The 19548-nt window shown below is 38.9% G+C and overlaps 1 protein-coding gene across 8 annotated transcripts in view; it reads right to left on the bottom strand.

Moving 5' to 3' along the window:
* LOC134527267 (peroxisome biogenesis factor 2) overlaps positions 1 to 19548 on the bottom strand; it is a 386335-nt gene that overhangs the window by 46753 nt on the left and 320034 nt on the right. For all 8 annotated transcript variants that reach the window (XM_063359792.1, XM_063359791.1, XM_063359794.1 and 5 more), the window contains one exon: positions 14859 to 15065. In XM_063359792.1, coding sequence (XP_063215862.1) covers positions 14859 to 15065 — 207 coding nt within the window. The remainder of the gene's footprint in view (positions 1 to 14858; positions 15066 to 19548) is intronic.

Genomic DNA, 19548 nt, shown 5'->3' on the forward strand with positions numbered 1-19548 from the left:
GGTGATGGCATATCTCCCTGCAAAACTCCAGAATTGGCGTATGATTATGGATGCAAAAGAACATATACTTCATAGATAACTGGTGAATCAATTTATGTATTAATCACATATGCCTACATTTGACAGCCGGTCCAATAATATTCAGTGATTACAGTATCAATAGCTTTAGCCAAATAGAAATAAGAAGCATCCAGCAGACCTCTGTTTGTTACTTCATTATAAATTGGATTAACAAAGGTGAGTAGATTCTTTATAGTGTTCATACCAATTCTGAATCCAGCTATCAGATAACCTACTTTTAGGTAGAAAATTATTTTGTTTAAATATTTATGCAAAACCATTCAATAACAATATAGGTCTATAGATTTTGATGTTTGATTTGCTGCCATTTTTGTCGATAGGGGTGACATTAGCTACTGTTCATTTTGTTGGGTAAACTACTGTTTATTTTTTGTTGCAACAAGGCCACCAGTAAATGAGAGCAGCCTTTCAAAATAAAATTTGGTATTTCATCCGGTCCAGTTGACATGATAGATTTTAGGGATTTAATGTCCCAAAGTACCAAGCTTTCAGAGTTAGAGGGATAAGAGATTGAATCAGAGATGATATTTGATGAGATATAAACACTTGCAAAATATTAAGCAAAAGAATTAGAAATTGCATAAGGGTCACTGGAAGCAATCCTATCTATAACAGATAATTATTGCTGATAACCTTCTTTAATTATTGGCTGCAAAAATAATAAAAAATAAATTGTGTTCTCTCCTTCTTTCATAATAGTATGCTTGTAAAAAAATACAGTCTCTTATATTTAAAATTTTTTTTATAGTTTTGTGTAGACCCTCTACTCTTCTCAGAGTGGTGGAAGACATCTTGCAGAATGTGTTAAAGACTCTGAAGTAACATCCTGACAAAACATTTTGCTATTTGCATAATACATATCATTAATGTTAATGAAATAATGTGGTGACACTGGGAGATTTATTATAAACATGGTTTATTATTTTTAAAAAAATTTTTATCTCAAGAGAGAGAAGTTGCCAATACCTGTGGTGTTCACAATGAGGCAATACCCTATAAGCTGCCAGTGTGACAATGGCAAGCCAAAATAGTCCATGCTCAAAATATATTCCAAGAATACATTTTGAACAAGCCATCACGAACAACTGTTCGCATTAGCTCCCTTCAAAAAAACAATGTCATTAGCTCTCTAGAAACTTTGACACAAACAAACCTCTAAAATAATACTGTGGCTGGAATGGTGAGACATGACACCGTTACCCCAAAAGCATTATACACGAAACAATACAGAACATCACATTAAGTAAAAAATTAATTAATATGTAAACAATTAAAAAGTTTCTTAACCTACTTTATGAAACTTAAATTTCCATATTGTTTCTCATCACCATGTCTAAAAGGTTTCAAGAAAACCCTTCCAAATAAACTTGAGAACACTCACTACATTTACGAGGAATTTTATTTTATAAGTAAAAGTACAAGGAGGGGCCGGCAGCCAGCTCGGAACTTGGCATCGCGGTCTGGTCTCTCGCGTTGGTAACAGTATGGATCACGTTCAATCTCTTTTTTCAAGACCTGGCTCAAATTCAATTTAATGTTTTTTTTTCCTGTCTGAGAACGCGAGGAACCAATTAAGCGGTAACACGTCTAATATGAAAATCCTCAGTCAAAATCTGCTGGCATGAGCTCCAACTCATTCCCGTCTCTTCTGAAATTTTGTTCATCGTGGAACGACGATGTACGTTGATTTTTTTGGCTGATTTTTCAAGCAGGAATAAAAATTTCTAACACAATCTTTGTTCTTTAAAGTCTGCCATAACAACTTCACCGCAGGCAGAACACGAGAATAGTAAGAATAAAACAATACTACAATCAAACTATAACCTACAAACTGATGCAGACAGGCAGCTTTTTAGTGAAGGTATCTACTTTCTTCATCTAGCGGGAGAACTGTAATATGCCCACGAATGACAGTGCGCTCTTATTCCATTTTTTTCTGGTCCTCCCCTAGTATTTTGTAATTTTTATTCCTGGGGCTTAGAATCCTTCTTGTAACTCATTACTGTCCTGCTCTGACATGGTTAACTGTTTCTAACTCTCACCACTTTAAATAAAAATTTCATGCGAACAAGAATACCCCTTTTCAAAAACAGCAGACATGGTGCCTCCTACAGGTGCAGAGATAAATTCTGTAACAGTTTTTGATGATATTGCTTGTGAGGAAGAAGTGATAATTCAAGAGAATTTTTCAATTGATAGGAATGCAAAATTTGAAGATACAGTAAAACCTTTTTGTTGCGACCCCATTTATTGCGACCACTTCTCTATTACAACCCGATTTCAAGGAACCGTGAAAAAATTGCCGAAAATCCGAAGAAAATCGAACAGAAAATAAGTTAAGTTTCTTGTGGTGAGTAGCATGTTACTGCGTTTCTCTTGTCGTAGGCTGTACTGCCCTAGGCAGCTCATATCTAAAAATAGATACCACTTCCTGTCGACCGCTGTCAGCGCTTGACAACCCCCATTCCACGTCCCTTTGACGGCAGGGTGCAGATAAAGGTTTTTGTGGCAACGTGTTTATGTTTAGCCTTTTGCGAGTGTCTAGTGTGGTACGCAGTTAAGGCAAAGCTACCTGTTGGATTTCTCTTGATTTTGATTACTATCGGTTGACAATGTTTGCTTAGTTTTTTGAGTCCGATTTGGTATATTTTCTGGCTTGAATTTGTGAACTATTGAAAAACCCTCCGGCCGCAGCGTGTGAACATGGTAGTCGGCCGCTCGCTCGCCCTTGCTCACCCTCTCCCCGTACCGAGCGCTGCTTGTACTTGTTAACAATCACGTTATCTGCTTCATTTTAACGAGAGTAAAAATATATTAAAACTGTCAGCAAATTGATAAAAGCTTTATGTGTCCACAAAACAGGGCACAACACTGGCCTGCCAGTTGTTTTCATTCAAAACGTGGCTAAAAAGAACTTGCATTGATCAGGTTGAAAACATCCGGCAATACGTGTAGGTTATAAGGAATCTTGTTATGAATCGAGATGTTATGTTTTTCGAGTAGATATACACAGCGACCGACAGGATGCACGCCCGCCTCGACTTGTTTTAACGGCCACAGCGATGTTTATTTTGACAGCTCCAAGCAATTATCTTTTCCCGTGGGTTGATAGAAAAAGGTCGCTTCACCCAGCATAAAAAAAAAAAAAGGCTACGCCACTTATTCCCCACGCAGGAAACACACTGGCTGCCGTCTGTCTCCCCCGCTTTTATTTTTCTTCTAACATTCCACGTCTCGCCTCTCGCACGAGAAATAACGAAGCGACCACGCAATGGGCCGTTATATGCTTTGTTTGGTGACAGCAGCTTGATTTTATTCGGTATATTCCTTTTCATAGGACCCTTGCTATTAAAATACATTTATATTTAAGTTTGAAAGCTTGTAAATTCCTTGCCAGAGATGATTGAACTCGAACTTGGTGTGAAAAGTGACATATTTTGACATACTTTTTTATGGGCGTGTTTGGTGGGGAGGGAAGGGTCCGAAAATATTTACAACGATCTTACCCCTCCCTCACCGCTTTAGTACCCCAATCATAATAGCTCAATTTTACGGGAGAAGGGAGGGTGAAAAGAGCATTTTCTCATTGAAGGATTTTCAAAGGGGAGCGAAGTTGACGTGTTATAAGGGAGGACACTAGATGGTTTGTGTGTCTGGAAGGGATGAGCTAGCCTTGAAGAATGTTACAAAGGGAAGGGAGTGGTGAGCTTATGCGTCATGAAGCCGCTGCCGCCAGCCAGCCGGGCGAGCTTAGTGTGCGACCACTCGCGTAGAAGAACCTACCGCTGCCATATTTTTAAAGGAAATGTCCCATTATTTTTTGTTATTCTTACATGAACATTATTGGAAGTATTAAAGCCGACACAAAAATACGCTGTGTGTTAAAATTAACCAATTATAATGATCTTTCATTTCGTTTTTTTTCCCCTTCTGATTTTCACATTTTGGTCAAAATGTCCAATTTTTTGACGGTTCCCGAGAATGTACAGTCAAACCTCTATCTATCGAACTCGCATGTATCGATTGTCCGTGTTTATCGTATACTTTCTACGGTCCCGGCAAAATTGCCATACAACTAAGGTTAAAAAAGTCCGCTTGTACCGATGTTCGAATTATCGTTTTGTCCGCATTGATCGTTCAAAATATGTGGTCCCGTCACTATAAATTATAATAGATGATCGTTTAACCATAAAGATTTTGCAGAAATAACCATTTCTTAGAAAGAAACTGTCATAAAAACAGTAATGATAGTATACAGTAGTAAATATCACCTTAAATCTGCAGCCAAGTAATGGAGCACGTAAATATGAAGAAGACAAATGAACAACAACTTACGAAGAAATATGGATGATGTACCATAACTACAGTACAAACCCAATTGTTATCCTAAGATAATTACCATAAAAAGAACTAAAGATTCTTTGTCGATACCATAATTACTACAGAAGCACGAAAAATACCACATTTGCACTACAGTTACCGTAACAACCGAGATGTCTATTTACCGTGACGGTGATGTATTTATTTATGACATATTAAAATTAAAGAACATTATTGAAAAAAAGGATGTTAAATTTTTATATGTACGTTTGGCACATGTTGCGAAGAAATAATGCGATCTGAAATTATGCAGTACTACTACGAAAACTGAAAAGGGTACTCGTGGATTTTTAGGTTATGGCAGTCTCTCTCGTTTTTCAGTAATATCGGCCGAAAATTAACAAGCGTATCGGAAGTCGGCAGAAATGCCGATTCAATTAAATATTGGCAAAATCGGCTTCTTCAGGACAGCTCTACATTTGATGACATGAGTAAACATATTTCAGACTTCAGGATATTGAAAACGACTTTAATTTCCATGTAGATTTATTGTGCTTATGTTTTTTTTTGCAAGTGTAAATTGAATTAAGTAAAATACTTCCATTTTTATTTATTTTTCAACTGATTTAACTTTAATGACAAGTAACTGACATATTTCTGACACTAATTTTGAGGTTAAATATTATTTTTTAAAAATTCTTAAGAGTGAAGTCCACATCTATTGAATGTCCGCATCTACTGAATTTTTTTGTTGGTCCCCTGAAAAACGATAGATAGAGGTTTGACTGTATTCGTAAAATCACTGCTTCGTTAAATCCGGGGTTCCTGATATCGGGGTTCTAGTGTATTTAACTATGGCAAGCAGAAAACGTACATGTAAACTAACAAGTAAAAATTAACTGTCTTTTGACATATTTTCTTTAGAGGTGGCCTGTAGGGCGACGGACTTGTCATGAAGGTTGAAGTGGGTTTAAAGCAAAGCTGTCTAGCATTTTGAGTGACAGCATCCTGCCATTGTATGGCTGGTTTCTTAGCGAGTAGCGATTTTGGAAGGGTGGGGGGGGTTGAAATCAACTGAAAATTTCGGAAATCATCTATTACGACCCCCCCTCTGTTACGACCCTATTCCTGGGAACCGTGAAGGGTCGTTTCAGAGAGGTTTGACTGTATTTACTTGTTAAACATATGGCAAAATAAACAAACACTTCACAATAATGCTAACATTATCGTACTTTTCTACATGAAGTACTAAATTTTCACCATCCCTATTATGACCACGTAAAGACCATCATGATATTTCAGATCTTAAAAGTTATGTGCTAGTTTGTACTCGTTATGCTGGAAAAACTAATATGCATTTCTTGTGATTGAAAAGGATTGTCCTCTTCAAAATGACAGGTACCATAATAGTTTCAACCACTTCATTGTAGTGCACCATTGAAGGATGAACTATAGAATGGTATGTCAATATTTTAAATGCTTCTTTGATAAGCTTAATAGAAGGCTTAAAATTATATGTTGACAGACAGATTGACTCTAATATTGTAAGTACAAATCCATGCGTCCAAATCAAACTGTAAAAACCATCAGCCCCCACTGTTCTACAGCCACAACTCCACAGTGAACTGTGAAAATATCTAGAGGCTATACATATTGAACCGTGGTAGTTAAACTGCTCTGCCTCTGGGTACTCTACATCAAAGACTCTATGCTACCAGTTTTCTTTCATCCTCAGAGCTTACCTCGGGGGCCCAACTGCTTAATTAATTAAATAATAATCCCTTAGCCAGAAATTGGTCACCAATGAGAGTCTTTTATCCAACCACGAGGTGACTGTGGACATCACGTAAACCAGTCGTGCCATTAGGCATTTATGCAGTTATAAATTTTGGTGATTATTTGTATGAGAGGCATGTGGTGCAGTGGCATATATTAAATCTCTGTACCACAACTCTGCGTTCGCCCACGTGTGCAAGAAATACTACAGACCGGCGTGCGGGATACCAATAAGAGTCCACTTCATTAACATCTCGTTCTTATAGCATGCCTGACGCTAAGATTGAGCCAGGGGCAGGTATCAGTGGTAACTGCGCTAACAGGGATATGAGTCATGCCTCCACACAGGCAACATTACGGCGAGTGTGTGTGTGAGTGTGTGTATGTGTGTTTGTGTATGTGTGTGTGTGTTTGTGTATGTGTGTGTGAGTGTGTGTGAGTGACAGTGTGTGAGAGAGTGTGTGTGTGTATACACAGGTAAATACCCACACACATATGTGATTTTCGTATAAATTTGCTTACGCCCCTGTACCTACAGGAACAATACTAATTCCTGGATGACATTGTCTATATTTCAGACCTGGCTAAATCCACTTGATTCTCGTACGGGTCTTAAAAACAGAACATTTTTGTTGTTTTTGGACAGATGTCCAGCACACAATGTTGAAACCTCCAAACTAAAAAATGTAAAAGTTGTGTTTTTCCCCCCTAATTGCACCAGCAAGTTGCAGCCCATGGACCAGGGTGTCATAGCCCAGGTAAAACACCATTACAGGAAGCAACTGGTCCAGTACCTTCTGCGGCAGATGGACAACAAAGAAAGAGGATCAGTTGTCCTAAAATGGAACATCCTGCAAGCAATGCACAGGTGTTGCTTTTCATGGAACAGCATTTCTCCATCTGTTATTGCTAACTGCTTTTGTAAAGCAAATCTTCGCTCTAGCAGCCCTCCACCTGCTAGTGCTAAAAATACTGAAGTGGAAGTGACCCACTGTGAATCTCTGTGGGCACAAATCGGCCAAACATCGTCAGAGGTAACCTTCGAAGAGTTTGCTGTGATTGACAATAATCTCGCAACCTGCCCACCCCAATCGGACGAAGCTACGTGTGAAGAAACATGTGAATCAGAGGTGGATGAACCTGAAGCGGCTGAAGAGGACAAACTCATTCGCCCAGATAAGAAAGAAGTAAGCAATGCTATATCTGTGCTTGAAAGACTTTTTATGACATGTGATGAACGTGTGCATCATATGCCTAAGCTCCAAGAAATCGTAAAGGACGTGTTAAAATACATGAACAATAATTTCAAAAAACAAAAAGTGATTGAAGATTTCTTTTTTCAAAAAAAATAGTTTTACCTTCATGGTGGATTGGTATGTACATATGTATATGTACTTTACAGCTGTTTGTTTTCTGTATTTATTGGTTTGAAATAGTGATCAAAAATGTGTTATGTACTTCTTTTAAGTTAATATACATCCTAGTAATGTTGTTTCATGTGTTTATCGGTATACATATTTATAACAATGCTTATGTTTCAGTATAAAGAACTTCAGTATAACAAACTCAACTATTTTTTGGTCCCTTCGTGTTCTTTATAATGAAGCTTTCCTGTAGCTCTTTGCACTAAAGGATTTTCATGTATTTCTTTCATCTTGCTTCTTTCATCATTTAGCTGCTAGAAAAGGTGCATTGTGTGAGATTTTAGGATTTTGGTTTCCATCAAAGGAACAAAGTTTTTATTTACTATCTCAAGGAAATGAAAGAAACACTTTCGGATACTGCTAAATCTACCAGTACTAAACTACAAAACGTGTAGAGGAAAGCAAATATCTCTGTTAAGGAGGAGAAGAATATCCGTGCTCATATTCAAAAGCTGTACAAAGAATACCAAAATCTGGGTAAAGAGAAATAGAGAAACACGGATAAAGCAAATGTGAAACGGCAGATTTGAAAAGGTGATCTCATATAGTTATTTGAAATTACCCGATATACTTTTTGATACTACAGCATATAATATATGACTGATCCAAGGGGCATATACAAGAATTGAAAGGGTATTCGGACGAACATTTTTGTGGTTGGCTTGTCGTTATCACACCCATAAGTGGTTCTGACGTCCAGATTTTTTCGGAAGTTCCAAAGTCTGTGGGCAAACTTGATAAGAAGTCATATGAAACAATGCTTGCTGAAGAAAATCCCGTTCAAGGCTTTCTATAAGAATGAGTGAAAATTGTTAACTACATCCAAAAGACTACAAAGAGTTAATACAACTCTCACCTAGAAGGTTGGTCTAAAAACCACATTACTATAAGGATCCCAGGGGCTATGCATCAAGCAAGGTGGATGGCAAAGGCAATATATGTGTTTAAAATAGTCATCTTTACTAAACAGTTGAATATTCCTCAACAAAAGTTGAAAGGAATAAAATGGGTTGCACATTTGGTTAGCCTCACATATGTTCGGTTTTGGAACGAGGCAATTGTAAGTCGACGGGCTCCAAAGAATGATTTATACATGCTACAGCTTCTGAGCAGACGTCAAAACAAGCAGGGTTGGGAAAAAAACAATTTTTTTTAAAAAAAAAAAATCAAAAACATGTTTTTTATTGTTTTAAACAGTTTTTTTTTAAACAGTTTGTCATGTTTTAAAGAGTTTTTTTTAAGTTTAAACTTTTTTTTTGTTTTTAATATTAATTTTAATCAAAACCACCACAATATGTTTTGCACATATGGTTTTCAGCAGAAGTCCCATCAGGTGTAAGGAATATTGCTACACATTTTTGAATATGGAATTCCCTGGCATTGCCCGGTTTTCCCTGACTGTAGCCATTCCGGATATTATTAAGTACAAGGCAAAAAGTTCACCTTTCAAGGAGTACTTATTCAGTCCTGACTTTATGTAAGCTTTTGGACTTACGCCATTGCTAAGCACAAGTATGTCTGTAGAAGAAAACTACAAAAAACACAAATGACAAAAAAACAAATAAAGCAAAAAATTGCTGTTGTCAGGATATAAACACCACACAATACTCCACAACAAGAATATGGTCAGCGAAACAAATAAAAATGGACTAACAGAACGAAAAAAAAACCACAAATGATGACAGCACAAAAATACTGAAATAAAAACATTCAGCACAACAGTTGAAACGAGACAAAAACACAGCAAAACAAAAAGACGAAACAAATACAATGGTTTTTCAAAAAAGAATGAAAAAATAAACCACAAATGATGACAGCACAAAAATATTGAACCCAAAAAAATTCAGCACAACAGTCAAAATGAGACAAAAACATGACAGAACGAAAAGACGAAACAAACATGACAGTTTTCTAAAACAGAAACAAGCGACGTTTCGGGAACTGCAATCTGCTCCCATCCTCAGGCAGAGACGCACATGGTACGAAAACACAGGTGTGACCAAATTCCTGTTGTGGATTATTGTGTGGTGTTTATATCCTGACAACAGAAATTTTTTGCTTTATTTGTGTTTTTGTCATTTGTGTTTTTTGCAGTTTTCTTCTACAGACATACATGTGGTTAGCAATGGCGTATGTCCAAAAGCTTAAATCAAGTCATGCACTCCCATTGCACAAATCTTTGAAAGATAATACTTATTCAGTCCTGTAACACTAAAAGAGATTAAACCTCTAGTATGGTGGATGGCTTTGGAGAAAAGAACTCATCATGCAACTTTGCACCTGGCACATCAGTTACACAGTGCAGTAGCTTCGTCAGCTGGTATTGAACGTCTTTTCTCCACATTCGGGTTTGTGCATAGTACTGTAAGGAACCAGCTAGGAACAGAGAAGGCTGCCAAACTTGTAACTGTTTTCCGTGCACTTAACTAACAAAAACAAATTTTAATTAGGTTAGATGAACTTAGTGGAACTGGCACCCTAAAAGGTACGACTGGTTTGACCCCAAGCAGTGCTGGTATTTTATGTGTAAGTGAGGAAAGTGTTTCACTTCAAAACATCTCATCCTAGTCTGGATATTTATCACAATTGGTGACTTTCAATGAGACAGTGATGCTTGCGATGAAAAAGTCAATAAGCAGTTTTCGTTTTCGTAAGAAATAAAACATTTTTAAATACTGTTACGATCGTGCTTGGCTGTAGTGCTTGGCGTTGCCGCGCTCGTTCGGCCTGTCTGCGCCCCCTTCCACCCGCATCCTCTCCCTGGTATCTCGTGTCATACTATCTCGCGACATCCTGACCGTCGAAGCGCGCACCTGCCTCAGATCGAGTTACTTAAAAGAGGCCGCACTGCGGAATAAAAGGACTCAGACATGTTTATCGGCGCGTTTGGTGGGAACCATGCTTGTTGAGTTTATCGGCGTTCTTTGAGCAGCCGCCGCGTCCTTCGACAGGACTCACGACGCGTTTCTGGACATTTCGAAGGCGAAGGTCGCGCCATATCTCGGAGACATTCCCGATTGTTCCGGACGGGAACCCAAGGGCTATATAAGGAGGTTGGGCCGACCTCTGAGTCTGAGTCGGAGACTGAGTGAGTTCTCCCGCGGCGGAGATCCGGGCGATAGTGCCGCGGGTGCGGCAGAGTGGCGAAGTCCTTGGACGAAGGATCCAGGGCAGGGAGTGAGTAAGTTGTGGAGTCGGGAGTTTTCCCGCGGAGGAGTTTCTGGGCGATAGAGTCGCGGGCGCGGCGGAGCCCCGAACGAAGTTGCGAGCGAGGAGTCGAGTGGGATCTCCGTGAAGAGGAAGTAAGTCTCGGCGGCGGCGGAGTGTGGCGACGGAGTCCCGCGGCGGAGACCCACGAGGGGTGCTACGGCGAGAGTTGCGCCAGAGGTGCGGCCCAGCGAGGTGTGTGGAACGAGTGACTGGGGAATAGACATTTCTTTAAGTGTAGTTAACTATTTGCCATCTTAGAAGATTAATTAATAATTGTAAGTGACAAGTAGTGGTAATAAATAAAACTGTGTGTAGTGAATTAAAATCTATTAATTGGGCTATCCTTTACAAACCCAAGCGGGAAATCGTAACATTTTGGTGTCAGAAGTGGGATAGCCCTAATTAATAGATTTAGGATTCAGTTTTATTATAAGAATAGTTAAGTAATAGAATTTAGTTTACGAGAATATAGTTAGTGTTTAGAACTTAAGTTAATTTGAAATTTCTATTGTTAGTTTAAGTATACTGTATTCAGTGTTAGTTTTGAATGTAATAGAGTTATTGTTAGTTTAATTAGAAGGTTCGGCTAGGTCATTTAAAATTAAGATCAGTATTAAAAAAAAAATTATTTAGGTTGTTTAATTAGTAAATCCTTTAGAGAGAGATGGCTGCTGAAGAGTTAAGTGTAGAAGATATCGGGAAGATAATGATTGCCCTAGAAGAGATCAATAATAAAATGGAAGAAATGGAGGCCAGTGTGAAGAAATATAACAAAGAAATGTTAGCGAGTATGAAAAACTTTACAGAAGAAATGAAGAGTTTAAGGAAGGAGAGTAAGAACCACCATGAAGAAGAAAAGAAGAGTGAGTCAAATAATAGCCTAGAGGAAATGAAGAAGGGACAGGAGGAAATAAAGGGTCAGGATGAAATGAAGAATGGCCAGGAAGAAGTAAATAATGAAATGAAGACCGAAGTGAAGATAAGCCTAGAAGAGAAGAACAGAGAAGAGAAGAACAGAGAAGAGAAGAACAGCGAAGAGAAGAACAGCGAAGATAAGAACAGCGAAGATAAGAACAGCGAAGATAAGAACAGAGAAGAGAAGAACAGAGAAGAGACGACCAGCGAAGAGAAGACCAGCCAAGAGGGACCAGCCAAGAGGGGACCAGCCAAGGGAAGACCACCCAAGAGGAGACCAGCCAAGGGAAGACCACCCAAGAGGAGACCACCCAAGAGGAGACTAGCCAAGAGGGGACTAGCCAAGAAGAGAACAGCGAAGAGAACAGTGAAGAGAACAGCGAGGAAAACAACCAGGACATGAATATGAAAGAAGAGATGAAGAAAAGCACAGAAGTAGTGAAGATGGGTTACAAAATGTGGAATAATACACAAGAAGAAATGAAGATAAACCAAAGAGAGAGGGGAAAATGCCAAAAAGAACTGAAGAAGAGCCGAGAAGAGAAGAACACGAGTAAAGAAGAAATAGAGAAGCTCAAAGAAGAAACGAAGAAAGACCAAGGAGAGACGCAGGAAGACCAAGAAGAGGTGAAGAAAGACCAAGAACAGGGGAAGAAAGACAGAGAAGAGAAAATGAGAACACAAGGGGTCATGAAGAGGGTACAAGGAGAAACTAAGTGCAGTCCAGGCGATACTCAGAAGAACCAAGAGGGCACGAGTAACCAAGAAGAGACGAAGAGGAGCCGGGATGAAATGCTGTGCGAACAAGTAGCTGCGAGAGAAGAAATGGAGAGAAAAAGGGAAGATACAAGGAAACCGTTGGAAGGCAGCGAGCAATGCTCTCAAGAGTATCGGGTCCGTCCAAGGCAACGGTGGGCCCGTCTCGGGCAGCTGACTGAACGACATTGGGCCACAGCAACGCAGAAGTGTCACAGGGTGACGAGAGAAGCAACATCTACTGCGAGAGAGGGTTACCTGGTGAGACTGTACAGCCCGCGATGGAGGAAAGGCAGGAGGCCTAAACTTCGAGTAGCATGGGGACCTCCAGGAGGAGATGCATTACCTGTTCGGGACGAACAGGTTTAAGGAGGGGGCAATGTTACGATCGCGCTTGGCTGTAGTGCTTGGCGTTGCCGCGCTCGTTCGGCCTGTCTGCGCCCCCTTCCACCCGCATCCTCTACCTGGTATCTCGTGTCATACTATCTCGCGACATCCTGACCGTCGCAGCGCGCACCTGCCTCAGATCGAGTTACTTAAAAGAGGCCGCACTGCGGAATAAAAGGACTCAGACATGTTTATCGGCGTGTTTGGTGGGAACCATGCTTGTTGCGTTTATCGGCGTTCTTTGAGCAGCCGCCGCGTCCTTCGACAGGACTCACGACACGTTTCTGGACATTTCGACGGCGAAGGTCGCGCGATATCTTGGAGACATTCCTGATTGTTCTGGACGGGAACCCAAGGGCTATATAAGGAGGTTGGGCCGACCTCTGAGTCTGAGTCGGAGACTGAGTGAGTTCTCCCGCGGCGGAGATCCGGGCGATAGTGCCGCGGGTGCGGCAGAGTGGCGAAGTCCTTGGACGAAGGATCCAGGGCAGGGAGTGAGTGAGTTGTGGAGTCGGGAGTTTTCCTGCGGCGGAGTTTCTGGGCGATAGAGTCGCGGGCGCAGCGGAGCCCCGAACGAAGTTGCGAACGAGGAGTCGAGTGGGATCTCCGTGAAGAGGAAGTAAGTCTCGGCGACGGCGGAGTGTGGCGACGGAGTCCCGCGGCGGAGACCCACGAGGGGTGCTGCGGCGAGAGATGCGCCAGAGGTGCGGCTCAGCGAGGTGTGTGGAACGAGTGACTGGGGAATAGACATTTCTTTAAGTGTAGTTAATTATTTGCCATCTTAGAAGATTAATTGTAAGTGACAAGTAGTGGTAATAAATAAACCTGTGTGTAGTGAAATAAAATCTATTAATTGGGCTATCCTTTACGAACCCAAGCGGGAAATCGTAACAATACATATAAAAAAACATGTTTAGAACAGAATGTTTTAAACATTGTGTTTTAAACTTGTTTTATTCAGAGTGTATTGTTTTAAACAATTTTGAACATATTGTTTTAAACATTTTGTTTTAAACGTGCCAACCCTGAAAACAAGTGCTCTTAGAGTTGTTGAGAGACATCTTTGGTATCTGTCAGAAACAAATGTAGGATTGACTTTTTGGACAAACGTATTACTCAGGCTAATAAGGAAAATATGAATAAAAATTTAGAAACCAAAATCGCAAAGAAACAGGAAAATAAAACTATTAGAGAGTAAAAACCTAAATAAGAAGAAAATTACTTGAGTCATTTCATTACTAATAAAACAAAGACGTTCTTTTGTTTCGGATCCACGACATGATAAAATACTGCAGTGATTCTCTATGAAGCCATGTGAATGCTCTTACGGTGGTTCAATGTACAGCAGAAAGAGGAATTGCTCTGATAAAACAGATAATTGAATCGGTCAGGGACGAACAACAAAAACCATTCTTGTTGAGGGTGGCCGAGCATCACAGAAAAGTCATCAACACGCGAACAAAAGGCATTGTTCAAAATTGATCAATATAACACATGTTATGCCTGTCATACTACCATTTAATCTCAGCGTCTATATTTGATATTTTTTTAAGTTTGTGATTTCTAGTTTTCCCAATAAAAGTAATTGACATTAAAAAATTTTATTTTTTGGCCTACTTTTACAAAACTGATTAAAGTGTGCAACCTCTAAATATTATCCAATATTTTTTAAATTTGGCATATATATCTTTTATAGCACTGAGACTCGAAGCGTAAGCAAAGTCTGCAAAAATTTTACATTTTTTTTTGCCTTACAAAATGAAACACTTATATATATATATATATCTGTGTGTGTGTGTGTGTGTATACAATAATAAATTTGTATATATAAAAATAATGTTTTTTTTTTGTGCTGGCTTTTCTTGATAACAGAAATTTACCTATGCTTGTTGGCCAAGCCCAAAGGGATTTTTAACCTCCAGATGCCTCATAATTTTGTAGGCCTGAAATCAAATCTGTGAGGTGAGCAAGCGGCCCCCACGCACCAACCTGCAGGCAGTAGTAGCAGAAGACGTGCGCACACCCCATGTGGTAGGGGTTGACGGGACTGTCTTCACAGATGGGACACCTTGTGGCCGGGGTGAACGTGAGCCCCTGGGAGCCTGATTGGCCCACACCACGCTTCGCTAGTACACTCCGCAACTTCCTCCACGTGTAGTGGTAGTTGACAAGGGGCAGGACGAACGTGAACACGTCCTGAAAGAACACAAACCCTGGGTTCACATTTGCCATAACCTTTCAGTTTGTACCGACAGCAGCATCTAACTTGTTAAAGTCAGGATCAACTGCAGCTGTGAAACATAAAAACTAAATCCACTCTGAAGTCTTTGTTGCCTTGCATACAAATTTTTTACATTCATGTGGCTCTAGTACGCAAATACTTTAAAACTGTTTAATTGATTTTATGATGCATGATGTACAAGATAACAAAGAGACTGTTGTTTGTAGTCAACAAAAAAAAAAAACAGTATGCACAAACAGATAGGTGCTATGCTCAAGGTCGGATCGGTGTGCCTGTGGCAACTTTCATAACTTACGATTTCCATAAGCTGGGTCCATCATAATTTGATGTATACATGGAGACAACCCTCTTTTATCTACACTCAAACAGTACCTAATAAAAATGCATCAGAAGAGAGTACAATTGTTTTAGGAAAAAAATTAAAACCACATAATTTTGCTAACAGAGACATCATCAAAATCAGTCCAAAAAACTTGTTTACTTGTTCTATAAAGTTACAGGCCTCGAAGAAGTGTCAGTGTAATCAAATAAGTTCTGTCTTTTAAATGTTTGAGACATGACGAAAAAAATTAAAGATGTAACCGAAACAAAAACCAGTAGGTAGTCAAGGTAGTCAAGTGATGGGAATTTGGTGGCCGTCCGTTCCACATCATATCCTCAGCTAAGGAATAACTTCATGAACTAGAAATTTTCAGTTTTGTCATTACTAACCCTATCAAAAAGTTATATAAGCATCATTCCAATACTTGCAAATATTGAACAAAGACTTTGTGAAGACCAGAATTTTCCATGCTGAACAGAAACTGATACATGTTACACTTTGTTTATAATGATCAGTCAGAAATTTTTTTAATGCGATGGTACTTGTCATTAAATTGCTGATTGTCCTAAATTGGAAAGTCAGCTCCACATAGATGGAATACATGATCGGGGGAGTAAAAGTTACAAGGTCAAATCAATGGAGGTAGCACATTTAACGCAAACTATTTTTGCACTGATAGGTTCGTGACCATAACAGATATAAAAGAAAAAGTAATAGTGATGTTGGAAATGTGGAATAAATTTTGTTATAGTTTCAAGGTGTGTAGATCAACTGGTCAAGACAATTCAGGTGTAACATATAAACTGACTACAGTACACTCCCGATTATCCGCGAAATTAAGTGGCTGGGCCACCGCGGATAGTGAAAATCGCGGATAATCCGTAAAAGAGCCGAAAACCCAAAAAAAAAAACATTAATTTCAACTTAAAATTCTAAAAATTTATGTACAATGAAAGTTACAATTAACAGAAAAAAATATTAAATGATGTTAAAATTTTAGTATTTTACTGAATAATTAACATACAATACATTTCAGTGATGTAAACATAAAAGCGCTCTGTACTTACTTCGTAACAAGGATACAGTACATAGGTACTGTACGTACTCAGACACTTCATTAGAAATTACCACTTTGAAGGCTACCGACGTAATATTACGTCATTGTGTGTTTTGGTAAAAATGTGAATGACGCAATATTACTGCGCAACATTTGCCGTGTATTTTTACCGTGCGTAACGTATATTTATGGCGTCTGGTTGTTCTAGCGGCATCATCTGTCCATGTAGTTCACTTTATATACGTCAGGTAGCAGCATTTGCTTACTATTTTATCGCGGCTTCGAGTTTAGTTCGGAAGTGCGGCGCCTGATAGCGCAGCTTGCACCATTCCTTACTGTGCTGGACACCACACGGAATTACATTTGCGGAGTATTTTTTGGCGCCTTAGAAATATAGTATATGCTAATGGAATACATCAATGTTTCGTAAAATGAATACCCAAGACAGTGAAGACAATTATTCGTCATCTGATGGACTCCGAGATAATTCCGATTGTGATCCTGACTTTGTATTATCTACAAATGAAGGTAAATATTTCATGCTTTTATTTAGCCGCAATTTATTTATGAATAACGTAATTTTCTGCTACAAAATGGTAAGAAAAAAACCTCTCATTTCCATATATTTATTATTACAGTATTTCCCTTCTATGATTATTTGTTATGACAGCTTCCAGGTAGCATTCAAAAACATGCTAGCACAATTTTCAATGTGGCAGACGTATTTGATTTTTACAACAAAGGAAATATTTTTTGGTAAAACTACAAAATATAGTAATTATTTATGCGAAGTTATATTTATTTTTACACTCCTTGAGTGATTCACATACTGCTTTATCATGTTTTCAATGTGGTAATGTTTATATTTTACGATAAAGAAAAAAATAATTGACTATAAAATCATGGAATTATTTATTCCAACAATAGAAAAAATTATATTTATACTACTGGGGTCCCTCATTCACACTCCATTCATATTCAATCCAATTCTCAATGTGGTAGGTATGTCTTTTCTACAAAATAATAAATAAATTTTGATAAAATTACAAATTATTTGGATTATTTATTTACTATCCATTGTTATATTTATTTACACATAATTTTAGTACCTTATTTACATACTATTCTGTACAATATTTAGCATAGACCTACTGAATTCATAAATAAAATGAAACTTGCTGTTATATATTTTTTTATATTTATATCTGTGTACCATACTTGATTTTTTTTTCATTTATAGATGAATCTGATTCAGAAGAATCAGAAGAAGACATTTCTGAAGAGGTATTGCCAGGACCCAGTCATCATAATGAACCAAGTCCAGCCCGGAAGAGAGTCCGGACAAACAGAGCAGATACTGTTCAACAATGGACAACTGATGATCTCATTGACGTCCCAGATATTGAAGTTTTTGGAGGCATAGGAAGACCTAATCCAGATATTCTTTAAGATGATACTTGCGAAGAAATAGATTTCTTCAAGTACTTTTTTGACGACAGTGTAATAAAAAATATGAAGGAACAAACTAATTTATTTGCACGTAGAAGATTGGCCAAACTTAGAGCGGAAAACAAACTGTCTCCAAAATCACGTTTTCAAAACTGGACAACTGTCACACACTTGGAAATAAAAATTTTTCTTGCCATACTTTTGCACATGTCGTTGAGTTCAAGGCCAAGCTTGAGAAATCATTGGACCACAAATTTGGTAATGCAATGCTCATTTTGCCCCAACGTAATGCAGAGATATTGATTTCTGCTCATCTTGTCAATGTTTCACATAAACGATAATGCTACAGCAAAAGGAAAGGATGATCCTGAGTTTGACCCCCTTCACAAAGTTAGGCCATTGTTAGATGCACTCCTTGAAAAATTTCAAAGCAGTTTCACTCCTGGAGAAGCAATCACAGCTGATGAAGGGATATGCCCTTTCAGAGGCAGAGTAGGATTTAGGGTGTACATGCCTCAAAAACCGAACAAGTATGGCATCAAAATTTTCATGGTGGCTGATAGTAAATCAGGTTACATTTGCAATTTTGAAGTGTACACTGGTAGAATTGAAGGGAAAGACAACAGTGCTTCAGGGATTGTCAAACGCCTACTCAAAGAGCTTACTGGTGTTGGGCATACAGTTTACCTGGATCGGTTCTTTACAAGTATACAGCTTGCCGATGACTTAGCTGAAGCTAAGACTGGTTTAGTAGGAACAATCATGAAGTCAAGAAAACAAATTCCTGCTGTGATGAAAGAGAAGCGGTTGCGGAAGGGGGAGACTATTCACAGTCGCAGAGGAAATACACTTGTTCAAAGATGGCATGATAAGCGAGATGATTGGATGATAAGCACGAGACACAAGCCTACCATTTTGCCACTGACAAACAAACGAGGACAGTGTGTACAAAAACCCTCAGTAGTGATAGACTACAATCACCATAAAGCTGGAGTTAATTTAGTCGATCAACGTATGTCATATGGTTCATTTGACCATCGATCAGTCAAGTGGTGGCGAAAGTTAACAATACATTTTATTATGATGGTTGTGGTAAACAGTTGTGTCCTGTTCCGGAAAATAAAAGGAAAAAATATCACAACCACTGACTTCATATCGAAAGTTTGCAACCATCTTGTACAAAGTGAAGAAGTAAGCACTTCAGCAGTTGGAGGAGGCAAACTTGCAAGACTAAGACAGAAGCATTTTCCAGAACTGGTACACCGCAAGGAAGGTCAGAAGAAAGCACAACAGAGGTGTCATGTGTGTTCAAGCAAAGGAAAAACACACAGTGGAACATCAACAAGAGACACACAGTACAGTGGCGTAGCGTGCCATCTCGGCGCCTGGGGCGGGAGACCTATTTTGCCGCCCCCATTCTATAGGTGCTTAATTAAAATTAAATTTCACATGCAATGAGGTACCTTATATTGAAGTTAAAATAGGATGAGCGGTTTTACAAGCGGATTCTACGGGCCTTATGAGCAGCGAAGTCAGAAATAACTTTGTCAAAATCAATATTAACAGCCAATTCTTGTTCAATTGACAATATAGCCAAGTTTGATAGTCT

This window comes from Bacillus rossius, chromosome 1, assembly GCF_032445375.1.
Source record: "Bacillus rossius redtenbacheri isolate Brsri chromosome 1, Brsri_v3, whole genome shotgun sequence".
Taxonomy (NCBI): domain Eukaryota; kingdom Metazoa; phylum Arthropoda; class Insecta; order Phasmatodea; family Bacillidae; genus Bacillus; species Bacillus rossius.